The sequence below is a fragment of the Scyliorhinus canicula genome, chromosome 14, assembly GCF_902713615.1.
Source record: "Scyliorhinus canicula chromosome 14, sScyCan1.1, whole genome shotgun sequence".
Taxonomy (NCBI): domain Eukaryota; kingdom Metazoa; phylum Chordata; class Chondrichthyes; order Carcharhiniformes; family Scyliorhinidae; genus Scyliorhinus; species Scyliorhinus canicula.
In genome coordinates, this window is record NC_052159.1 from 92,231,153 (window position 1) to 92,257,508 (window position 26,356).

At 46.1% G+C, this 26,356-nt stretch overlaps 1 protein-coding gene across 6 annotated transcripts in view; it reads left to right on the forward strand.

The window, feature by feature from the left end:
• The window catches only part of LOC119977845 (centrosomal protein of 63 kDa-like), a 249,316-nt gene that overhangs the window by 64,812 nt on the left and 158,148 nt on the right, over positions 1 to 26,356 (forward strand). For all 6 annotated transcript variants that reach the window (XM_038819086.1, XM_038819084.1, XM_038819088.1 and 3 more), the window contains 2 exons: positions 4,687 to 4,782; positions 22,403 to 22,540. In XM_038819086.1, coding sequence (XP_038675014.1) covers positions 4,687 to 4,782; positions 22,403 to 22,540 — 234 coding nt within the window. The remainder of the gene's footprint in view (positions 1 to 4,686; positions 4,783 to 22,402; positions 22,541 to 26,356) is intronic.

Genomic DNA, 26,356 nt, shown 5'->3' on the forward strand with positions numbered 1-26,356 from the left:
AGGCTGGATGGAGGCTTCAGGAGGTGGCAGCAGGCAGGGATCGAGAGATTTGGGGATTTATTTATCCAGGTGGGCTTTCCGGCCTTGAAGGCACCAGAGGAGGAGTTTGAGCTACCGGGCGGGAATGGGTTTCGATATCTTCAGGTTCAGGTCCAGGACTTTGTACGAAGGCAGGTTCCTAGCTTTCCTCGCCTCCCCCTGAGGGGACTACAAGACAAGGTGATGTCACAAACTGGGGTTGGAGAGAGGAGGGTTTCGCAGATATACAAGCAGTTGATGGAGTGGGAGGGGACCCCGATCAGGGAGGTGAAGCGCAAGTGGGAAGAGGAGCTAGGAAGAGAGCTGGAAATGGAAAAGTGGGAAAAAGCCTTGAAAGGAACCAATGCATCCTCGTCCTGTGCCAGACTAAGCCTGATCCAGTTCAAAGTGGTCCACAGGGCCCACATGACGGTAGTCCGGATGAGCAGGTTCTTTGACGAGGTGGAGGACAGATGTGGGCAGTGTGGGGGTAGCCCGGCTAACCGTGTACATATGTTCTGGGCATGTCCGATGTTGAGGGGATTCTGGCAGGGATTTGCAGTCCTGGAAGGGAGGATAACTCTGAGTCCAGAACTGGTAATATTTGGGGTATTGGATGATCCGGCGGCCAAGGGGGGCGGGGGGGGGGGGGGGGGGGGGGGGGGGGGGGAGGCTGATTTCCTGGCCTTCTCCTCCCTGGTGACCCGGAGATGGATTTTGCTGGGATGGAGGGACTCGGAGCCCCCGAAGGCAGGTGTGTGGGTCAGCGATGTGGCAGGGTTTTGCTGGGATGGAGGGACTCGGAGCCCCGAAGTCAGGTGTGTGGGTCAGCGATATGGCAGGGTTTTGCTGGGATGGAGGGACTCGGAGTCCCCGAAGGCAGGTGTGTGGGTCAGCGATGTGGCAGGGTTTTGCTGGGATGGAGGGACTCGGAGTCCCCGAAGGCAGGTGTGTGGGTCAGCGATGTGGCAGGGTTTTGCTGGGATGGAGGGACTCGGAGCCCCGAAGTCAGGAGTGTGGGTCAGCGATATGGCAGGGTTTTGCTGGGATGGAGGGACTCGGAGTCCCCGAAGGCAGGTGTGTGGGTCAGCGATGTGGCAGGGTTTTGCTGGGATGGAGGGACTCGGAGTCCCCGAAGTCAGGTGTGTGGGTCAGCGATATGGCAGGGTTTTGCTGGGATGGAGGGACTCGGAGCCCCCGAAGTCAGGAGTGTGGGTCAGCGATGTGGCAGGGTTTTGCTGGGATGGAGGGACTCGGAGCCCCCGAAGTCAGGTGTGTGGGTCAGCGATGTGGCAGGGTTTTGCTGGGATGGAGGGACTCGGAGCCCCCGAAGTCAGGTGTGTGGGTCAGCGATATGGCAGGGTTTTGCTGGGATGGAGGGACTCGGAGTCCCCGAAGGCAGGTGTGTGGGTCAGCGATGTGGCAGGGTTTTGCTGGGATGGAGGGACTCGGAGTCCCCGAAGGCAGGTGTGTGGGTCAGCGATGTGGCAGGGTTTTGCTGGGATGGAGGGACTCGGAGTCCCCGAAGGCAGGAGTGTGGGTCAGCGATATGGCAGGGTTTTGCTGGGATGGAGGGACTCGGAGCCCCCGAAGTCAGGAGTGTGGGTCAGCGATGTGGCAGGGTTTTGCTGGGATGGAGGGACTCGGAGCCCCCGAAGGCAGGAGTGTGGGTCAGCGATGTGGCAGGGTTTCTCAGCCTGGAAATAATCAAATTCGCCTTGAGAGGATCAACTCAGGGGTTCGCCCAGAGATGGCAACCGGTCATCGACTTTTTCAAAGAAAATTGAACGTCAGCAGTAAGGAGGGCGGGGGGGCGGGGGGGAGGGGGGGGGGGAGAAAATAGGAGGCATGGCAGTGTTAGACAAGGACAGGGAACTCAGTATATGGGTAATTAGGGAATAGGGTGTGGGCAGTAGGGGACATTGTTTTTTTAGGTTTTTTGCGTGTGTCGGCCCATGCGGTTGTTTAAGAAATATTAATGTGTTAAACTGTGAAAATTACAAAGGCTTCAATAAAATATTTTCTAAAAAAAAGATGGAGACTCTCCCATAGCAAGTGCCAAAGACAGTGTTAGAGGCACTTGGAACATGTTGCTAATGGTGCTTAGTGCACTAAGCAGAGGGGGACTTTGGTATGGGGTGTGGGGGTTGCATGATAAGACACTGCAATTATGGTTAAAGGTATGGTGTGTATCTGAATGTGCTTTCAGAATGTGAAGGGTAAACTAATTGCCTGCTTTTGTGTTTCACAAATGCCCAGTGGCTTTCACGTCCCTCTTGAGCTGCATATACCCTCAGGCATCAGAAGGAAGAGATGTCTGCAGAGGCAGCACAACTTCTGACTAGTCCACACTCCACCAATATGGATTTCCACAGCCATCAGATTGGAAATTAGTAAATGTTACACAGCTCTCAAGAAAGGAGGGAGAGAGAAAATAATGAACTATGGGCAAGTTAGCCTAACATCAGTCATTTTGAACATTATGGAATCTATTATTAAGGAAGTCTTAACAATGCACTTAGAGCATTGATTGATTCGAACAAGTCAGCATGGTTTTACTGAAGGAAAAATCTGTTGACAAATTTATTCGTGTTTTGAAGATGTAACTTGAGCGTAGATAAAGGTAAACAAATAGATGTTGGATATTGTCATGCGTTTGATAAAATCCGATGTAAAAGATTAATAGGCAAGATGGAATTGGGAGTCATATTAGAATGGATAGAGTATTGATTACCAGACAGGAAGCAGGGAGGGCATAAATGGAGCATTTTCAAGTTGGCAGGCAGTGAATAATAGAGTAAGGAAGGATCAGTGCCGAGACCTCAGATATTTACAATCTATGTTAATGGCTGAGATGAAGAGACATAAAGTAATATATCTTTCATTCTCTCACTCCATAGTATAAATATTTCCCACTTTCTCTATCTTTTAGCTTTGACAAAGGGTCATCTGGACTCGAAACGTTAGCTATTTTCTCTCCCAGATGTTGCCAGACCTGCTGAGATTTTCCAGCATTTTCTCTTTGGATTCAGATTCCAGCATCTGCAGTAATTTTCTTTTATAAAGTAATATATCTATATTTATTGATGATACAAAGCTAGATGGAAGCATAAGCTGTGATGAGGACACACAAAGGCTGCAAAGAGGTGTGTAGGAAACAGATGGCAGATGGTGTATAATGTAGTGAAGCGTGGCGTTATTCACTTTGGTTACAAGAATAGAAAAGCAGAATATTTTTTAATAGAGGAGAAATTTCTACGTTAGTTTTGATATTCAAGGTGACTGGAGTGTGCTCTTACAGGAACTTGGAAGTGCAGCAAGAAATTTGGAAGGCAAATGTCATGTTGGTCTTCATTGCAAGGAACAGGAGTACTGGAAGTCATGCGACAAGTGTACAGGGATTTGTAGAGTCTATATCCGGAACATTGTTGCAGTTTTGGCCTCCACATCAGGTGGGATACACTTGCATTGGAGACAGTACAGCGAAGGTTCACTAAATTAGTCCCTAGAATGAGGGAATTGTCCTATTATTATGGGCCAGGGTTTAGCGAACACCAAAGTATATCATGGAGTTCACCTGACCTACAACTTTTAATACATTTTGATTATGGGCAGCACAAGGGCCCACTTTACAAGTGTGATGCAACAGAGATGTAAAGTATGTTTAAACAAACATTTAAGAATCCATATAATATTTTATAAACACACAGTAAAAATCTTATCAACTACCAACACTGATAATACCCACAGATACAGTACTCTATAGGTAACCCTTAATAACTTTCCTGACAACATCCATCAGTCAAAAACCCTTTTTAACAAAGACAGTAGGTTTGCATTCCTTACAGAAATAGGTATTACTTTGAAATCATCAAGTGATCTGGAGACATTCTTCAGTAGGCAGAGAGAGAGACCTAAACACCTCCTTGGTTTGAATGCAGCTCCCCAACTGAAAATAAAACTAAAATTCAGAGCCAAAAAATAGCTTCCAGCTCAAACCGAAAGTAAAAAGCCAGAAACACAGCTCAGCTCCACCCACACAATGACATCACTGCAGCTATTTGATAGACACACTTTTCTTAAAGGGACCCTCACATGACACTATGATGAGTGGCTGAGTAAATTGAGCCTTTATTCTCTGCAGTTTAGAAAAATGAGAGGCTATCTCATTGAAATGGACAAGATTCTGAAGGAGTTTTATTGGGTGGACACTGAGGAATTGTTTTGTCTTGTTGGGGAATCAAAAACATGCAGGCACGGTCTCATGATAAGGGGCCAATTGTTTGAGACTGAGGTGAGGTGAAGTTACTTCACTCAAAAGGTTGTGAATCTTTGGAATTCCCTCCCCAGAGGGTTGTGGATGCTCTATTGCTGAATACATCTAATATTGGGCTTTCAGGGAATCAAGGGATTATGGGGAGTAGGCAGGAAAGCAAAACTCAGGAGCCATATTCAAAGGGAGCATAAGTTGGAGATGGAGCTACTAATGCTGAATCTTGAATCCATGCTTCCTTCAAGCAGACGTACCTTACTGAGAGAAGAAAATCAATAAATTTGTTCTTGTATCTGCATGCAAAGCATCTAACAGTTGAATGGCCTCCTTTCGTGCAATAACCATACTTTGATTCTGTAACTGCTCAATGAAGAAATAAACAATTTGTTTTATAGGTGGGTAATCTTCGTCAGCAGCTGGAAGACTTTGAAAACTCTCACAGAGAAGTGATACGGAAGTACGAAGAACGGCTTAAATCCTTTAAATCTGATGTAAGTGAAATATATAGTTTCTGTGAAATATTCAATCAAAGTTTAAGCAATTGTTTGCTGGAGGAGAAAGTCATTGTACAATTAGTAAATACTGAAATCCTCTGATTAGAAAACTTCAGTTCAATATTTTTTGAAAATTGTTTATCATTGGGACCAGCATTTTAAGCTGGTGATTAGAAGCTGAAAATAATGGCTTGTAATTTTCTGAACTGTTCCTGCATCACCCATAACTTCACATTGGAAATGCAGCAGTTACTCTTTATGCAGATCAGTGGGGGAGTTACCTCATTTCCTGGAAAATGATGATGCAGAATGGAAGCAGCTCCAAGGAAATTCCTGACCAATGGGATTATAGTCAGAGTTTACTCTTTTGGCCCAGCAGACAGCTCTGGATAAAGAATGTGTCACTCTCAATCCTTTCACCCTGTTATATAGCAATAGTGTTCATTGCCTTGAATGTTGAGAAGTGATTCTGGTCCTTCCTCAATGTTCCTTCCCCAGCCAACGACTGCCTTGAGCAAATCCCACTTCCAACAGAAGAAAAAACCTCAGGAAAATGACATTAGTGTACAAGAAATCTAAAACACATTCAATCATAGAAAAATCAATTTTGGATCAGGAAGGAAAAGGCCAAAAATGCAACGGTCTATCAAACCATACAGCTTTGTATCAAGAGATACCATCTGGTTAAAATAGACCATAGGATGGCATTCACATCCTCATTTGCCTTTGCAGGTATCTTGCATTAGTACCAGGCACTGAGGAGCATGTCAAACATCCACACCATATTCAGATAGTCACAACTGAGTTGGGCTGGTCATGTAAATGAAATACCTGACACTCTCTTATCCAAGCCTGGGAGTTCGATATTGACTTTGAGTCCTGGCAGAATCATCAGATCATAGTATCAGAAGAAATAGGGGCAGAATGGCTATTTGGCCCATCAAGCTGGCTTTGCCATTCAATAAGGTCATGACTGATCTGATTGTGACCTCCACTTTTCTGTCTCTTTCTTATAAAGCTTGACTCCATTGTAAACCAAAAATCTATCTAATTCAACTGTGAATATATTCAGTGACACAATCTCCATTTATCTCTCTAGAGGAGAATTCCAAAGGCTGACAACCCTCTTAGAGAAGAAATTCCTACTCAACCCTATCTTAAATGAGACTCCTTATTTTTAAAATGTGCAGCCTTGTTCTAGATTCCTCCATCCTCTCAGAAAGCGGGTAATTATAGGCCAGTGAGCTTAACTTCGGTAGTAGAGAAGATACTGGAATCTATCATCAAAGAAGAAATAGCGAGGCATCTGGATGGAAATTGTCCCATTGGGCAGACGCAGCATGGGTTCATAAAGGGCAGGTCGTGCCTAACTAATTTAGTGGAATTTTTTGAGGACATTACCAGAGTGGTAGATAACGGGGAGCCAATGGATGTCATGTATCTGGATTTCCAGAAAGCCTTTGACAAGGTGGCACACAAAAGGTTGCTGCATAAGATAAAGATACATGGCATTAAGGGTAAAGTAGTAGCATGGATAGAGGATTGGTTAATTAATAGAAAGCAAAGAGTGGGGATTAATGGGTGTTTCTCTGTTTGGCAATCAGTAGCTAGTGGTGTCCCTCAGGGATCAGTGTTGGGCCCACAATTGTTCACAATTTACATAGATGATTTGGAGTTGGGGACCAAGGGCAATGTGCCCAAGTTTGCAGATGACACTAAGATGAGTGGTAAAGCAAAAAGTGCAGAGGATACCGGAAGTCTAAAGAGGGATTTGGATAGGTTAAGTGAATGGGCTAGGGTCTGGCAGATGGAATACAATGTTTTTTGTTTTTTTTTTCTTTTTTTTTTATAAATTTAGATTACCCAATTATTTTTTCCAATTAAGGGGCAATTTAGCATTGCCAATCCACCTACTCTGCACATTTTTGGGTTGTGGGGGCGAAACCCACGCAGACACGGGGAGAATGTGCAAACTCCACACGGACAGTGACCCAGAGCCGGGATCGAACCTGGGACCTCAGCGCCGTGAGGCGGTTGTGCTAACCACTAGGCCACCGTGCTGCCCTGGAATACAATGTTGACAAATGTGAGGTTATCCATTTTGGTAGGAATAACAGCAAAGGGGATTATTATTTAAATAATAAAATATTAAAACATGCTGCTGTGCCGAGAGACCTGGGTGTGCTCGTGCATGAGTCGCAAAAAGTTGGTTTACAGGTGCAACAGATGATTAAGAAAGCGAATGGAATTTTGTCCTTCATTGCTAGAGGGATGGAGTTTAAGACAAGGGAAGTTATGCTGCAATTGTATAAGGTGTTAGTGAGGCCACACCTGGAGTATTGTGTTCAGTTTTGGTCTCCTTACCTGAGAAAGGACATACTGGCACTTGAGGGTGTGCAGAGGAGATTCACTAGGTTAATCCCAGAGCTGAAGGGGTTGGATTACGAGGAGAGGTTGAGTAGACTGGGACTGTACTCGTTGGAATTTAGAAGGATGAGGGGAGATCCTATAGAAACATATGAAATTATGAAGGGAATAGATAGGATAGACGCGGGCAGGTAATTTCCACTGGCGTGTGAAAGCAGAATTAGGGGGCATAGCCTCAAAATAAGAGGAAGTAGATTTAGGACTGAGTTTAGGAGGAACTTCTTCACCCAAAGGGTTGTGAATCTATGGAATTCCTTGCCCAGTGAAGCAGTTGAGGCTCCTTCATTAAATGTTTTTAAGATAAAGATAGATAGTTTTTTGAAGAATAAAGGGATTAATAGTTATGGTGTTCGGGCCGGAAAGTGGAGCTGAGTCCACAAAAGATCAGCCATGATCTCATTGAATGGCGGAGCAGGCTCGAGGGGCCAAGGAGCTCCTGCTCCTAGTTCTTATTTTCTTATGTTCTTATCTACCCTGTTAAGTCTTCTCAGAATCTTTCATGTTCCAAAAAGATCACCTCTATTGCTCCAACCTGCACAACCTTTCCTCACAAGACAATTTCTTCATCCCAAGAATCAGCCTAGTAACATTCTCTGACCTGCTTCCGATATATGTGTATTCCTCCTTAAGTAAAGAGACCAAAATTGAACACCGTATACTCTTGGTATGGTCTCAGCAATGCCCTACAAAGTTGTAGCAAGACTTCCCTACTTTTGAACTCTATGCCACGCACCGTGAAGGCCAATATTCCATTTGCCTTTGTAAATATTTGGTGCATCTACATGCTCACTTTATGTGATCTATGTCCAAGGACACCAAGATTCCTTTATACTGCAGCATTCTACAGTTTCTCTCCAATTTAATAATGCTCTGCTTTTCTACTCTTCATGCAAAGTGGACACTTCCCATTTTCCCACATACTTCATCTGCCAAATTCTTTGCTCATTCACTTAACCTTTCCATGTCCCATTCCTTGTACCCTCCTCGCAACCTGCTTTCCTTTGCCATTTTTGTCATTATTAACCAATTTGACAACAATACACTTGGTCCTTTCATCCAAGTAATTAATATAGATTATAAATAGTTGAGGTCCCTGTACTGAAGCTTGCCAAGGACTTGGTGCAACCAAATAGAAAACTGTGTAGCCTCCTTAAAGCAAAGACATATCAGAAGCTGAGAAAAAAAAGGAAGGGAATTTCTGAGTCGTCAACTTGTCCAAAAAACAATTATTGGTGGAATCCTGCCCTATTTCCAGCAGAACCCGTCTGGTGCAGATCAACCTTAGCAGTCACCTGTGTACCCAACAGAACCCTACCAAACACATCAAAATATGAACATGGTCATGTTTGCCTGAAGGAAGAACAGGAAGATCTTACATTGTACATTTAAGATTGCAACTACTATTCCAAATTACTTCCTTGCCTTTCCTTTGTCATTGTTTTCATTTACAAAGGCCCAGATCTTCGAGTCTCCGGCTAGTCTTATCCCAGATGTAGCTCTGAAGGTGTGCTGGGGGACCCCTCAGAGGTCCCAACAAAAGGATCCTGTGGGAATTTTCTGGGAAGTTTCAACTTTCTTTGGGCAATTATCGTTGGGGGGCATGGTAGCACAGTGGTTAGCACAGTTGCTTCACAGCTCCAGGGTCCAAGGTTCGATTCCCGGCTTGGAACTCCACTCTGTGTGGAGTTTGACTTTCTCCCTGTCTGCGTGGGTTTTCTCCAGGTGCTCCAGTTTCCTCTCACAGTCCAAAGATGTGCAGGTTAGGTGGATTGGCCGTGATAAATTGCCACCAAGGTCCAAAAGGGTAGGTGGAGTTACTGGATTATGGGGTTAGGGTGGGGGTGTGGGCTTAAGTAGGGTGCTCTTTCCAAGTGGCGGTGCAGAGTCGATGGGCAAAATGGCCTCCTTCTGTACTGTAAATTTTATGATTCCATGATCTGGAACCCTCCAAAAATTTGATTTGAAGTTGTAGGCTCCAGATTGTTCTGACTTAAACTTTTTTTAAAAATAAATGTTTTTATTGGGTTTTTGAACAAAGTATATTCACAGTTATGTACACAGAATAAAATTTATATACATAGAAGAGAAGAAAACTAAAGAAAAAAACTGGCTCAACAACATCAATTCTGTACAGTTAGCAATATTATTTTTAACACACAAGGAGGCACCTGTTTGTGGGGGGGTGGGGAGGGGGGGGGCGGTGAGGGGGAAACTGGGGAGGTTCGTATACATTTGGGTGCCAGAGAAACAATTACATTGGTTATGTAAAATACAGAGAGGGCAGTACGAGAATGGATCTGGTGTTGGTGTTGTTAATTACTTCTCCCGGATGATTTTCGCTGCCGTTGTCATCTCACGTTCACCTCCACTTCGGCCGTTCGTCCTGTCTTTCGGCCGTATTTTCCTTGCTGTCTGTTCCTGTGTTTTCCAAGTTTGTTATCGTTTCCCGTGCTCTCCTTCCGCTATCATTCCCTTGCCTCCCTCCCCCCTCTCTGGTTTCCCTCTATTGTTCCCTGTCTCCTTCCTCTTCCCTCTTCCCAACCCCCAACCCCCCTTCCGACCCCAACGGGGCATCGGAGAAAGCCGTCCCTGAGGTTCTATTTGTGGATTCCTTTCCAGTCATGGGCTATTTGGATCCCCAGGTAGTGGAATTTGTGTCGGGCTTGTTTAAAAGGCAGTCCCATTAGTGCTGTCCCCCCCTACTTGTGGGTGTACTGGGAAGATCTCACTTTTGCTCATGTTGAGTTTGTAGCCCGAGAAGGCGCCAAACTCTTTCAGGAGTGCGATGATTCCGTCCATGCTGCTTTGACTTAATTTATTATTGTCACATGTATTAGTATACAGTGAAAAGTATTGTTTCTTGCATGCTGTACAAACAATGCATACCGTACATAGGGAGGGAAGGAGTGACTGCAGAATATAATGTTACAGTTATAGCACGATGTAGAGAAAAGATCAACTTAATATGAGGTAGGTCCATTCAAAAGTCTGATGGCAGTAGGGGAGAAGCTGTCTTGAGTCGGTTGGTACGTGATCTCAAACTTTGGTACCTTTTTCCTGACGGAAGAAGGTGGAAGAGAGTATGTCCGGGGTGCGTGGGGTCCTAAATTATGCTGAATTCCTTTCCAAGGTAGTGGGAATTGTAGACAGAGTCAATGGATGGGAGACTGGTTTGCGTGATGGATTGGGCTACATTCACGACCTTTTGTAGTTTCCTGCAGTCTTGGGCAGAGCAGGATCCATACCAGGCTGTGATACAACCAGAAAGAATGCTTTCTATGGTGCATCTGTAGAAGTTGGTGGGAGTCGTAGATGAATTTCCTTAGTCTTCTGAGAAAGTAGAGTCATTGGTGGGCTTTCTTAACTATAGTGTTGGCATGGGGGGACCAGGACAGGTTGTTGGTGATCTGGACACGAAGCTCTCGACCCTGTCTACTTCATTCCCATTGATGTAGACAGCGGCATGTTCTCCACTACGCTTCCTGAAGTCAATAACAATCTCCTTCGTTTTGTTGACACTGAGGGAGAGATTATTGTCGTCGCACCAGTTCACCAGATTCTCTATCTCAGTCCTGTATTCTGTCTCGTCATTGTTTGAAATCCGACCCACTACTGTGGTGTCATCAGCAAATTTGAAAATTGAATTGGAGGGGAATTTGGCACACAGTCATAGGTGTATAAGGAGTATAGTAGGAGGCTGAGGACACAGCCTTGTGGGGCACCGGTGTTGAGGATGATCTTGGAGGAGGTGTTGTTGCCTATCTTTACTGAGTGTGGCCTGTGGGTTAGAAAGTTCAGGATCCAGTCGCAGAGGGAGGAACCGAGGCCAAGTCCACAGAGTTTGGAGATGAGTTTCGTAGGGATAATGTTGTTGAAGGCTGAGCTGTAGTCGATAAATAGGAGTCTGACGTGGGTGTCTTTGTTATCTAAGTGTTCCAGGGTAGAGTGCAGGGCCATGGAGATGGCGTGTGCTGTGGACCTGTAGCAGCAGTAGGCGAACTAATGCTGTCCATGATCTCTCCCAGTGCTAGTAGTGCTTCCAGGCCCTGTTTTCTGCCCTCCCCCATGACTGGTATGTCCAGTCCATCAAGGAACCGTTTCATCCCGGACTCCCCGTTGGGGGCTCTGAGGTGTACAGCCATTGGTAGAAGGCCTTGAAGGTTTTGTTGATCTTTTCTGATTCTGTTTCTAATGTGCCTCTGGTACCCCCGATTTGTGTAATTTCTCTGGTGGCTGCCTGCTTTCTCAGCTGGTGTGCCAACAGGTGGCTGGCTTTGTCTCCGTGTTCGTATCGAGTCCCACGTGCCTGAAAGAGTTGGTGCACTGCTTTCCTGGTGGAGAGCAGATTGAAGTTCCTTTGTAGCTCTTTCCTCTCCGCCAGGAACTCTACGGTCGGGGCCTCGGGGTATTTACGGTCTACCTCCAGCATGGATTCGACCAAATGCTACCTAGCCGCCCTTTTCTCCCTATTTCTTCGCGCTTTGAAAGCAATAATTTCCCCTCTTACTATGGCCTTTAGCGCTTCCCAGAATGTGGAGGGTGAAACTTCCCAATTTTGGTTGTTCTCTGTGTATGCTATGGCCTGTAATATCTTTTCATTGAAAGTCTTGTAAGCTAGTAGGGCAAAGTCCAACACCATGAGGGGCGTTGGGCCCTGCCCGTTTCCAGCCCCACGTCCATGTAGTGTGGAGCGTGGTCGGATATCACAATTGCGGAGTATTCCACTTTGTCTAGCCCCGGAATCACCATTTTCCCCACCACAAAGAAGTCAATTCTGGTGTAAACGTTGTGTACTGGGGAGAAGAAGGAGAACTTCTGGGTGGGTGAAATCCACGAGTCCACCACCCATCTGTTCCATAAAATGACCGAGTTCCTTTGCCAGGTTTGAGGTTTTCCCCATTTTGGAGCTTGATCTGTCAATCGTCGGATCCTGCACACGGTTGAAGCCCCCCCCCCCCCATGAGTAGTCGGTGCATTGCTATGTCGGGGATTTCTGCCATGGTCCTTTTGATGAAGCTTGTATCGTCCCAGTTGGGCGCGTACACGTTAACTAGTACTACCGGTGCCCCATCCAGGGCATCGCTGACCATGATGTACCATCCCCCTGGGTCCGTAACTGTCTTTGTCACCCTAAACATCATCCTCTTGCTGATCAGTATTGCCACCCCCCACGTAGCAGGAATGGTAGGTCTGCACCACCCAGCCCTTTCTTACCCGCAGTCGGTCCTGTTCTCTCAGGTGTGTCTCTTGGAGGAAGACTGTTGGCTTTCATGTTTCTTAGGTGGGTGAGGACTCTAGATCTCTTCACTGGGCCGTTGAGTCCCCTTACGTTCCAGGTGACTATCCTGGTGGGGGGCTTCTATCCCCCGTTCATGGGAATTAACCATACTTACCTTTTATTCGCGCCGCTGCACTCCAGGGTTTCCCTTTGTTAGCGGGCCGTCCAGGGTGGCCGCTGTCACTGCTCTCCCCATGTGGTCGGGTCCCTGCGCTCCGAGGTTTCCCTTTGTCCAGGGGGCAACCGACATGGCTGCCCAATGTGCGTCCGCCACGCGGGTAGTCCCCTGCACCCTGGGGTCTCCTTTTGGGTGGATGCTTGCAGCGATTCCTTGTTCCGAGCCCTTGGTTGTGGCACTTTGTAGCCTTATTGTTGTTCGCTTTCTAGCCTTGTTTGTCTCTCCTTCCTTATCCCCCCCTTTCTCCCCCCCTTTCTCCCCCCTCTTTCCCGTCCCTCTTTCCCCTGTTCCGATCCCCGTTTGCTCTCTCGCCTCTGTTGTGTGGTTCCCCCCCCCCCCCCCCCCCCCCCCCCCCCCCCCCGGCCTGGTGCCGTCCCCCTGTTCGGGGCGCGCCGCAGTTCTGCCTTGTTGCATGCCTCCGGCGCTAGCTTTCCTGCTGGTAAGGTGGCCCCCCCTTCTCGGGAGTTGCTGTCCGCTTCTCCCTCGCCTGACCTCTACGGTTGTCTACCCGCTCTTCCCCCATCCTACTCTGCACTCCTCTCGCTTGCTCTCCATTGTCCGCCACTCTCGTTCCCTTGTGCTGGGCCCTGGTCTCCCACCTGAAGCAGTCCCTTGGGTAGTGGTTTGCTTTTTGAGGGTGCGCTCGCCATGGGGGGGAGGGGGGGCACACGGAGGCCTAGTGTTGCCTCCCCCCCCCACCCCTCCACCCCCCCATCGGCATGTTGTTGCCCCTTGCCAGGGCCCCTTATTTCTACCCTTGCTGTTGGTTTTCCAGCCCGTGTTCCTCGACAAACTTGTTTGCTTTGCCGGGGGCTGTGAAGAAGTATTCTCTTTCTTGGTATGTGACCCAGAGTTTCGCTGGGTACAGCATACCAAAACGCACGTCTCTCCGGTGAAGAGCTGCTTTCGCTTTATTGAATTTGGCCCATCTCCTGGCTAGGTCTGCCCCAATGTCCTCGTAAACTCTAAGGAAGTGTCCTTCCCATTTGCAGGTTCTGTTATGCCTGTCCCAGCGCAGGATTGTTTCCCTGTCTTGGTTCCGGTGCAGTTTAGCTATAACTGCCCTCGGTTGATTCCCTGCCTTGGGATTCGGGCGCAGTGACCGGTGCGCTCTGTCCATTTCTGGTGGGTTGGGAGAAGTTTTCCTCCCCACTATGTTGCCCAGCATCTCAGCCATATATGCCGTGGGGTTTCTACCCTCCATCCCTTCTGGTAGGCCCACTATCTTTACATTTTGCCTTCTCGAGCGGTTTTCCTGATCGTCCACTCTGCCCTTCAGGCTCTCCTGCGTTGTGACCAGTCTCACCACCTCCTTCTCCAGGGCTGTGATCCGGTCGCTCATGTCAGTCGCGGCTTTTTCCAGCTCCTTAATGGTTGTCTCTTGGGCTTCCAGTTTCTTCTCTGCTTTGCCCAGGGCGAGCTGCACCTCCGCCAGAGTCTTGGCCATTGCTGCCTTCACCGCGGCCTCCATGCGTGCTCTAGCCTCTGCCTTGTTTTCCTGCTGATGTTCTCTCAGCGCCTCGGCAAAGGATGCCTTCCTGTTCCAGTTCCCCCTGGCACAGGGGGAAAATGCTCCTTTCTGCCCAGTTCTTTTTGTAGTGGTGAACCTTCCGTTCCGCCACTTTGTGCGCCGGGTAGCTTGTCTGAGCGGGCTCGCTCATGGCCCCTTCTACTTCTGGTGCCCTCTCTCCCTCTGCTTTGGCTCCCTTATGATATTTTTTACCCCCTCCCTTCTCCCCTTTAACACCTAAAAAAATGTTTTTACATTTTTTTTAAAAAAGGGGAAGTTCTTTTTTTTCCTCACTCACCCACACATAGGGTTAGGAGGGTCGAGAGAGAGAGAGAGGCTTCTTGTCGGGCCAGGAGGTTTCCTTTGTTCTGCTGCCCACCTCATGGTTGCCACCATTGGGGGGGGGGGAGTCGGTCTTTGCCGCTGGTTCCGCACGGTCCCCACTTTGGTCCGGGCCACAGCTCTTCTTGTCCCGCGTTCCCCTGCCGTGCAGGGGCGCCAGTCCGGCAGGTTTGTGCACTTCGGTGCAAGTTTTTTGAGGGGGGAAACAGGACGTGATGGTGTTTCCCCCCTGCGGAGCTCCGTTGCCCGCGACCACTCTCTTCCCCTGTCGGAAGTCGTTTGCCGACTTACTTTTTGAATAGTTACCCATGAATAGTAAGCCAGGAAACATTAGAAGGATTAAAACTAATTATAGCTCTTGAATAGTTACCCATGAATAGTTACCCAGGAAACATTAGAAGGATTAAAAACAATTATACCTCCAAGGTAACTATAGTACTGACCTCAACTCCACCCCAATTAACTCCTGATTACCCACCTACTCACCGATTACCTTGCACCCCTGACTCTCCTCCTAATCCTCAGACTACCGTTCCCACCCCCTGGGCTACTCTCTCCACAACCACCTGACTAACTACATGACTACCCAACCACCCCCCACTTACCTGCCATCCTATCATCTCAAGCACGTACCTGCCCTATTCCCATGCCCTCAGCTCTCACTCCTGGCAAGAGACTCACGTTTGGTTGAGAGACTCACGTTTGGTATGTTGCCTCCCAGGTGCAAGGGTACGTGATGTCTCGGATCGTGTTTTCCGGGTCCTTAAGGGGGAGGGGGAGCAGCCCCAAGTCGTAGACCACATTGGCACTAACGACATAGGTAGGAAAGGGGACAAGGATATCAGGCAGGCCTTTAGGGAGCTAGGATGGAAGCTCAGAGCGAGAGCAAACAGAGTTGTTATCTCTGGGTTGCTGCCCGTGCCACGTGATAGTGAGATGAGGAATAGGGAGAGAGAGCAATTAAACACGTGGCTACAGGGATGGTGCAGGCGGGAGATTTGTTAGTGCTCTTTGGGGGGGTTTAAACTAATTCAGCAGGGGCATGGGAACCTGGATTGTAGTTTTGGGGTACGGGAGATTGAGAGTATAGAGGTCAGGAGCACAGATTTGACTTCGCAGGAGGGTGCCAGTGTTCAGGTAGGTGGTTTGAAGTGTGTCTACTTCAATGTCAGGAGTATACGAAATAAGGTAGGGGAACTGGCAGCATGGGTTGGTACCTGGGACTTCGATGTTGTGGCCATTTCAGAGACATGGATAGAGCAGGGACAGGAATGGTTGTTGCAGGTTCCGGGGTTTAGGTGTTTTAGTAAGCTCAGAGAAGGGGGCAAAAGAGGGGGAGGTGTGGCGCTGCTAGTCAAGGACAGTATTACGGTGGCGGAAAGGATGCTAGATGGGGACTCTTCTTCCGAGGTAGTATGGGCTGAGGTTAGAAACAGGAAAGGAGAGGTCACCCTGTTGGGAGTTTTCTATAGGCCACCTAATAGTTCTAGGGATGTAGAGGAAAGATGGCGAAGATGATTCTGGAAAAGAGCGAAAGTAACAGGGTAGTTGTTATGGGAGACTTTAACTTTCCAAATATTGACTGGAAAAGATATAGTTCGAGTACATTAGATGGGTCGTTCTTTGTACAATGTGTGCAGGAGGGTTTCCTGACACAATATGTTGACAGGCCAACAAGAGGCGAGGCCACATTGGATTTGGTTTTGGGTAATGAACCAGGCCAGGTGTTAGATCTGGAGGTAGGTGAGCACTTTGGAAACAGTGACCACAATTCGGTGACCTTTACGTTAGTGATGGAAAGGGATAAGTATACCCCGCAGGGCAAGAGTTATAGCTGGGGGAAGGGCAATTATGATGCCATTAGACATGACTTAGGATGTGTAGGTTGGAGAAGTAGGCTGCAAGGGTTGGGCACACTGGATATGTGGAGCTTGTTCAAGGAACAGCTATTGCATGTTCTTGATAAGTACGTACCAGTCAGGCAGGGAGGAAGGGGTCGAGCGAGGGAACCGTGGTTTACCAAAGAAGTGGAATCTCTTGTTAAGAGAAAGAAGGAGGCCTATGTGAAGATGAGGCGTGAAGTTTCAGTTGGGGCGCTTGATAGTTACAAGGAAGCGAGGAAGGATCTAAAGAGAGAGCTAAGACGAGCAAGGAGGGGACATGAGAAGTCTTTGGCAGGTAGGATCAAGGAAAACCCAAAAGCTTTCTATAGGTATGTCAGGAATAAAAGAATGACTAGGGTAAGAGTAGGGCCAGTCAAGGACAGTGGTGGGAAGTTGTGTGTGGAGGCTGAGGAGATAAGCGAGATACTAAATGAATACTTTTCGTCAGTATTCACTCAGTAAAAAGATAATATTGTGGAGGAGAATGCTGAGACCCAGGCTATTAAAATAGATGGCATTGAGGTGCGTAGGGAAGAAGTGTTGGCAATTCTGGACAAGGTGAAAATAGATAAGTCCCCGGGGCCTGATGGGATTTATCCTAGGATTCTCTGGGAAGCCAGGGAAGAGATTGCTGAGCCTTTGGCTTTGATTTTTAGGTCATCATTGGCTACAGGAATAGTGCCAGAGGACTGGAGGATAGCAAATGTGGTCCCTTTGTTCAACAAGGGGAGTAGAGATAACCCCGGTAACTATAGGCCGGTGAGCCTAACGTCTGTGGTGGGTAAAGTCTTGGAGAGGATTATAAAAGATACGATTTATAATCATCTAGATAGGAATAATATGATTAGGGATAGTCAGCATGGTTTTGTGAAGGGTAGGTCATGCCTCACAAACCTTATCGAGTTCTTTGAGAAGGTGACTGAACAGGTAGACGAGGGTAGAGCAGTTGATGTGGTGTATATGGATTTCAGTAAAGCGTTTGATAAGGTTCCCCACGGTCGGCTATTGCAGAAAATATGGAGGCTGGGGATTGAGGGTGATTTAGAGATGTGGATCAGAAATTGGCTAGTTGAAAGAAGACAGAGAGTGGTAGTTGATGGGAAATATTCAGAATGGAGTTCAGTTACAAGTGGCGTACCACAAGGATCTGTTCTGGGGCCGTTGCTGTTTGTCATTTTTATAAATGACCTAGAGGAGGGCGCAGAAGGATGGGTGAGTAAATTTGCAGACGACACTAAAGTCGGTGGAGTTGTAGACAGTGCAGAAGGATGTTGCAGGTTGCAGAGGGACATAGATAAGCTGCAGAGCTGGGCTGAGAGGTGGCAAATGGAGTTTAATGTGGAGAAGTGTGAGGTGATTCACTTTGGAAAGAATAACAGGAATGCGGAATATTTGGCTAATGGTAAAATTCTTGGTAGTGTGGATGAGCAGAGGGATCTCGGTGTCCATGTACATAGATCCCTGAAAGTTGCCACCCAGGTTGTGAAGAAGGCCTATGGTGTGTTGGCCTTTATTGGTAGAGGGATTGAGTTCCGGAGCCATGAGGTCATGTTGCAGTTGTACAAAACTCTAGTACGGCCTCATTTGGAGTATTGCGTACAGTTCTGGTCGCCTCATTATAGGAAGGACGTGGAAGCTTTGGAACGGGTGCAGAGGAGATTTACCAGGATGTTGCCTGGTATGGAGGGAAAATCTTATGAGGAAAGGCTGATGGACTTGAGGTTGTTTTCGTTAGAGAGAAGAAGGTTAAGAGGTGACTTAATAGAGGCATACAAAATGATCAGAGGGTTAGATAGGGTGGACAGCGAGAGCCTTCTCCCGCGGATGGAAGTGGCTAGCACGAGGGGACATAGCCTTAAATTGAGGGGTAATAGATATAGGACAGAGGTCAGAGGTGGGTTTTTTACGCAAAGAGTGGTGAGGCCGTGGAATGCCCTACCTGCAACAGTAGTGAACTCGCCAACATTGAGGGCTTTTAAAAGTTTATTGGATAAGCATATGGATGATAAGGGCATAGCGTAGGTTAGATGGCCTTTAGTTTTTTTCCATGTCGGTGCAACATCGAGGGCCGAAGGGCCTGTACTTCGCTGTATCGTTCTATGTTCTATGTAATTTGAAGTAAAGAGTAGAAACTAGACAAATCCAGACTCCGCCTTAATTCTGGTCCCTACCCAACTTCCAATCATATTCTCCAATAGACTTCGGAAAGGAGGTGGAGTTGTTAGGATGCAGGGAGTAACTTTATGAACCGAGTGGCTAGCATCCTATCCCCTCACACAATTATCGTAAACACTTACCCTCTTTCTCCAGCTTTTCAAATTGGCTTTGGGACAGATAAGCTTAGCAGAATATGGTAGCTAGTGCTTATAAGGGGCCATGACTTGTTTCTCCTCCACTACAAAGAAAGGTCTCCAGGAGCAAGTGTACTTCACATTTCGCAGGACCCCTGTTTTGGAAATCCGGACAAGACGTTTGGAGCCCAAAATCCCATGAGGGGGCTGTCCTTTAAAGGAGCACAAGTCAGGAATAAAGCTATAGCATTGTAGCACTGTATCTTCAGCCGAAACCTGTGGTATGTGTCCCATCAATATTTAGAAAACTGGTTCTTGAGAGCTTCTTGTCAAGAGATTGTTCAGTTAACCATTTAGCAGCTGTTTGGATTATCAGAATAGCCAAAATTCATTGCCATTTGTAAAAAAAAGTCTTCAGTTGCTGTTTATGTGCAAGCTTGCTGTTAATCCAGTAATTGGAATTCGATGTGGCAGCTACTTTGGATTTGAGGCAGTGGTCCCGGTGTTATTTCTACAGCTGCCACACCTCTTCAGCTGACATTGATTAAAGGTGGATTTTTCCCCATGTACTGATCAAATGGGCTCTGGGTGGTGATGACTCCCCCTGACATATCAGTCAGATTGTATAGTGCGTACTGAATCTTCGTGTACCATAAAATAGGCATTCTCTCTCAATGACGGAATCGACCTTCCAGACAGATTTTGGTTTAACGCACAGCTTATTTGACTTTGATCCACCGTTATATGTAGTGGATAGGCTCAAGTAAGCAGTGCACAAATAGAGCCTATGGTGCACCACAAAGATTCACTTTCTTGGATGTACATGCCAACTTCGAAAACTAGTAAAAACTAATGAACAGACAAGTTGTCAAGGTTCCCATAGGGCTGACACCCAAGAAACAATCTTACATTGAAATAAATGAGTAACTATGTGAGTTTCACATTTTATGCCATGAGTATACATGACTGTATTGTCACTTGTAATTGGAGTAATAAAAATCATATACGTACATTAAAGGCTGAAAGAAAAATACAGATATTGCAGGCCAGGTACATAATTAATGGCACACATCTAGGGAGCCAGAGAGTATGTTCCCACATGAAATACTGTAAGGGTACCTCCTGTTTGTTCTCTGTTATTTCCTTATTTCCCCTTTATTTTAGTTTGTTGTTGCACTTTTGATTCATGGATGTTTAATGGGCCTATGACTTTAAGGGCAAAGCGGCCTGCACCTTTAATTCAAGTGGAGGATTTTGGCAGTAGGAGAGATCTACGAAGACTCTATTTGATTGGTCTGGCTGATGGACAATGAATTGGCCAAAAGGGATGTGCTTTGTCCAGTAACGGTGGTGATTGGATCTGTCCCCACTAAAATGGTTCAGAGACCCAAGGAGCTTTCAGTTTCGCTTTGGCAATTGAGGGAGAAAATTTCTCTTTTTCCCTTTCTGCTTTCTCCAGAAATAACCAGCTAATTCTCACTAAAAGGTCACTGTGGGAACCAACTCTCTCTGCAAAAAAGACTAATGCAAACAGAATCCAGAATCTGATAACTCACTCTTTCTATGGAAAAGGATGATTCATGCAGAGACCAGAATCTGGTACCTCTCGATGCAGAACAGGCTAATGTGAATCCAGGGGCCTCTCCTGGAAATAATAATTGGTGATGGATATTGCTAACTGCAAGGTAAATCATTACAGGAAGTAGACTGGACACTTTATTCCACACCCATACTGTGAAGAAAGTGCCCTAAAGAACTCATCCTCTGGAGCAAGGACTCATCTTTTGACCATAATCCTTATTATTTTTACCCCTTTCCGCCCTCTGTATTTGTCTGTCTTGCGTGTGTGGGTAGAGGGTTGGCAGGTGAAGGGGGCCAGGTAGTATTTACTGCGTAATTAATATTTGGTCTTGTTATAAATAAACATTAATTGTGTTTAAACCTACAAAAATGTTGACTTTAATTATTGGACAGCCAATGGACAAAGAATTTGGGTATTTTTATAAGAATTATTGGGTAAAGGTTCCAACATTGATGGAATTATTGTTGTGACTTCAGGACAAGTGGAATTGACCACACACTTGCCCAGGGTGTCATAACAATACTGAAACATTTTGTATACTAAAATTATGCTTTCTGCATAATATTTATAAAATATTTAAGTTTAAAAGAAATAAAAAGCAAGGGTGTTTAGCACAAGGCTAAATCGCTGGCTTTTAAAGCAGGCCAGCAGCATGGTTCGATTCCCATAACAGCCTCCCCGAACAGGCGCCGGAATGTGGTGACTAGGGGCTTTTCACAGTAACTTCATTTGAAGCCTACTCATGACAATAAGCGATTTTCATTTCATTTTCATTTCATAATATGTACTCATTTCACTTTGCTGGGCCAGTGAGATATAGAAACTAGGGGCGAAATTCTCCCCCCCCCCACGACGGGTGGGAGAATAGCGGGAGGGCCTTCCCGACTTTTTTGACGCCCTCCCGCTATTCTCCCCCCCCCCGCCGAAATCCCGACACGAATCGCTGCCGCCGTTTTTTTACGGCCGGCAGCGATTCACAGCTGTTAGAAGGGCCGAAGTCCCAGCCCTTTACGACCTTTTTACGAACGGCAAACACACCTGGTCCTGCCGTTCGTAAAAACGTCGTGACCACCTGGAAAAAATTAACCATGGCACCGATTGGCACGGCAGTACCACGGCCGTGCCAAGGGTGCCATGGGCCCGCGATTGGTGCACACCGATCGCGGGCAGTGGGCCCGATGCCCGCGCACTATTTGTCCTTCCGCCGCCCCGCAGTATCAATACGCGGGGCGGCTGAGGGGCAACCCGGACCGCGCATGCGCGGGTTTCGCGCAAAAACGCGATGACGTCACACGCGCATGCGCGGGTGGAGTCTTCCCACCTGCGCATGTGCGGCTGACGTCATATGACGCGTCAGCCGGCGCTAAGTCCGACAAGCGGGCTTAACGATTTTCGTTAAGCCCGACTTGTCGGAGCCTCCGACGTCGGGCTGCTAGCCCCGACGGGGGACCAGAATCGGTCCCCCGTCGGGAAGGGGCGCGATGCCTTAAAACCCGCCCGGGTTTTACGGCAGTTTGACGATTTCTCCCGTTTTGGGAGAATTTCGCCCAAGGTATTTATTACCACCACTTACTTAGCAGAGCAATTCTTTTGGGTCAAACATTTCCTGCAAAAAAATAGGTAATTTCCACTTCCAATTGGTATAAAAAAATCGAATCTCTTCTGCTTTTCCATCTCCTAATATTTTCTTGCAAGGACGTTCTTTCTCCTTGTTGTGAATATTGGATCATTTTCAAGTGGTATACGTATTAAGAATAATTAAAAATGGAAGATATATTCCAGTTTTCTTTGAGCCTTCTTCAGTCTTCAAAGATATAAACTCCGTACATTGCATTCCAGCCAAGTGGGAAGTCCATTTAGTAATTGTATAATTATTTAATAGCATTGGTTAAAACAGTCCGTTTCTCAGACATGTGCATAGCCCTTTTAATGCTGTGTTGAAGTGCATAGCACATGCCCAGTTTGTGCTGAAGTTGAAAAGAGCATCAAGTGGCATTCCCTGCTACCTAGTTTCCACAAGGCATGATCTGGGTCCAGTTCAGATCTTGAATGAAGAAAATCTTACAAAGTACATAATCTTTGTTTTGCAGAGTTCAGTTACTCATGATTTGTTATTGTATCTTTAGCTCCATAAACTAAGATGTAGTTATGAGAAGCTGCAAAAACATCAGCTAAAGCAAGATAGAAAGGCATGTGAGTTCCAGATTACTGGTGAGAATGGAGAGACTAACTCAAAGCAGTACAGGGTGAACAGCAATTTCGAGGTAAGTGTATTTCCCCAAATTATGATTGTAATATTTTTTAAAATATTTTAGCACTAATTTCATAGTTTGCTCTGCTGATGGCACATAATCAGGACATTGTGACCATGCTTAATTTTAACAGATGTAAAGGTCAATGTATTCACAATGTTCTGATACTACTAGGATGGTCGGTGAGAATCCATCTGGCATTATAAAATTGGGCAGCACTGTTTGTACCTGCCAAGGTCACCCTGCCTCTGAATTCTATGCCATGGTGTCATTCCAAGCTGAAGCAGATGACCATAGTAACATTTCACAGTTCACCATACGCTGCAGCATCAGGAAAGTGTTGGATTCTCTCTCCTCTCAAAGGAACAGCTGCAAGAATTTATTGATGGACCAAAGCAGGACAAGAGAGCAGTAAACCTCACACACATCACGGGGTCACCCCAGGATAAACAGTAACTGATATTTATATAATACCTTTAGTATGATCAAAAAGTCCCAAACAGCTTCAGGGGAATATTTTAAAATTAAACGTGGCGCCAAGCCACAAAAGGAGCTATGAGGTTAGGTGACCAAAAGCTTGGTCAAAGCGTTGGTTTTAACAAATGTCTTAAAGGAGAAAAGCGAAGTAAAAGGGAACAGGTAAGGCATAGGGAAGAAATTTCTGAAACCCCAGACAGCTCAAGGCAAGGCCAATGATGGAGAGATTAAAATTAGGGGCGGGCCCAGAAGCCAGGCTTAAGTGAGCGCAGTTAATTCAGAGATTTGTATAATATTATAATACCGGAATATTGCACCCAGTTGTAGTCATCACACTTCTGGAAGGTTATGATGGATGTTGAGAGGGTGTTAAGGATGTTTACTAGAATGGTGCCATGGATAAGGGACTTTAGCTACATGGTTGGTTTGGATTGGCTGGAGTCGTTCTCCTTGGGGCAGATTGGGGGAGATAAAAATACAAGATTAATCCAGTTGTTGCACAAGGATTATCGGAACAAACCTTTTTTATGCAGCATCTTATAATGATTTGGAACTGACTGCCCACAAGGGTGGTTGAAGCAGAAACAATTTCAAAACGGAATTGGGTGGGCACTTGAAAGAAATAAACTTGCATGGCTACGGGAAATAAGACTGACTGAATTGCTCTGCAGCAAGCCAACATGAAATTGAAGGGCTGAATGGCAACCACCTGTTCCATTAAAGGGTCAAGGAATCATGAAGTCAGTGAGCTCAGGCAGGGTGAAGTTGTATGATGCCACAGAGGAGGAAAAAGATGGTTTAGTGATGTGGCAAATATGTGGTTAGAAGCTAATCTTAGGGTCAATTTGACATCAGTTTGCTAACAATCTAGTTTAGTATCAGATGGTTGCCAAGGAGTTTGTAGTTAAGCAACAATGATGGAGCATGGACCAAAAATAGTAATATTTGTAGTAGTTGATTGGGGAAATTTCTATTCATCCAGTACTGGATTTTGAATAAGCAGTGTGATAATTTAGCTACAGAGGAAGAGTCAAGAGAGGTGGTGAGGCATATCTGGATGTTGCCAGTTTACACATGAAAGTTAATGCAGTGGTTGATGCTACCAAGGGTAAGCATGAGAAATAGAAGGCCAAAGATAGATCATTGGGGGCACAATAGGTAACAGTGTGGGAGCAGAAGGAGAAACCATTGAGTTTTAATCTGGCTACAATTAGATAAACATAACCTAGAACAGATAAGTGCAATCCCTCACAGTTGGATAAAAGTGGAGAGGCATTGGAGGTGGATGGCGTGGTCAACAGTGCCAAGGTTGGAGACAGTTCAGGAAGGACTAGATACTGTGCTCGCATCGCCCTGCATGCTCCTATGTGGGACCAGCTGCAGATTGTAGAATCTTCGCTTAGATGGGGCAATCTGGCACAGCTAGCTCTGTGATACTGGCAAGTCCCGTGGCAGGACAGCTTTTATTCTGGTATTTTGAGGAATAACAGTAGGTGCCTCCTCGGGGCCTGCACCTCAGAACTTCTACTCTGTGCAAGAACATGAGTGAAGTGATGATTTCAAAACCTCCATCCATACTATCTTTCATGATTTGAAAATCAGAGGGCATGTTGGAACCCAGAGCCACGATAGCAAATGTCTGGGTTTCCATAGTATCAGTTTGAGCTGTCACAAGAGGCTTCATCATTGTAAGAACCACTGCAGTCTTCATGGAGCTGACCAATTTCTCCACAGTTGACAGTTTGCTATCTAACCTGGTATAAATCTCTGACTTAAGCTGGGCAAGACTGTTGCAAGATTTCTGTCATTCTGAAAAGCTTGCTGTAAAACAACCTCAGTGTACTGAATATTTCCTGGTATCCTGGCATCAAATTTCTTCGGCAGTCTGGGCCTTTAAGGTCAGCATCTGAATCCCCTAGAGCAGAGATAGGTGCAGTCTCACCTTTGAGGGCCCCAACTCCCGCGGTGTCCTGTCATTGACATCCTGAGCCACCTCTTCCCACAGTATGTATTGCCTGGAGTGCTTTCTGCCTGAGTGAACATCTTCCTTCTCCCATGGAATTCTTGGTTCTAAAGCTGCAACAGAAAATGTGGGAGACCTATCTGCACCTCTTCCAATGATGGTGCTGAGTTGCAAGCTGTATCCTGCTACCTGCATGCTCAAAGCACCTCCTCTTTTAAGAACTGCAAACTGCCTTTGAATTACACATGACTTTCACTGCCCTAAACAGGCACATAGTCAGTGAGCAATACAGGTAGTGTCTCAGCATGAGCAGCTGGCAGCACAAATTTCCTGTGTTCTTCAAGCAGGTCAGGGAGTACATGCAGCCTATTATACCAATTCTATACATCTGAGCCCCAGTCTCTGTTTTGCTTCCCTTTTTTTTCCCCCATTTAGAGTTGTTCTACTATTCTTCGTCCAGTGGTGTATCAATTCACTTTTCTTTGCATTAAATTTGATCTAACATCAATCTGCACAAACAAGTCAATATCTGGATAGATTGCGCAAAAGAAAGGGCTTTAGGTTCCTGGGACATTGAGACTGGCTCTGGGGAAGATGGGACCTGTACAGGCCAGTTGAGATCTCAACAGTCCCAGGATGATTGTCCTCATGGGTGATTTGCTGTTGGGGAGAGTTTAAACTAACTTCACATGGGGTTGGAAAGCAGAAAAAGGAAAGACAAAGTGCATGAAGAATTGGGATAGACAAATAGACCAACATAAGAAATAGAAAAATATTATGTTTAGCCAGGCGAAGGGTGAATGCTGCAAGTCTCAATTAAGTTCACAGTGGAACATAGATAGAGGAGTATGCCATTTCAGCCCGTGGAGCTTGTCCTGCCATATAATGAGATCATGGCTGATCTGTGGCCTAATTCCAGACCTACCTCTAGCCCATAGCCCTTAATATCTTTGCTTAACAAAAACCTATCTATCTCAGATTTAAAATTAACAACTGTGCTAGCTTCAAACCTCACCATCCTCTGTGAAGAAGTGTTTCCTAACATCTCTTCTGAATAGTCTGGCCCTAATTTTTGACCATGCCCCCTAGTTTTAGAAGCTCCAACAAGTGGAAATAGTTTATCTTTGTCTACCCTGTCTTTTCTTGTTAACATCTTGAAACCTTCAATCAGATCATCACTTAACCTTCTAAATTCTAGTGAAAACAGGCCTAATTTGTGTAATCTCTCCTCGTAACTTAACCCCTGTAGTCCAGGCATAATTTTTGTAAATCTACTTTGCACTCCCTCCAAGGTCAATATAGCCTTCTTAAGGTATGGTGCCCAGAACTGTATGGACAGTACATGTATGTAAATGCATAAAGTATGGTATTGAGAGCCAGGGAGAGAA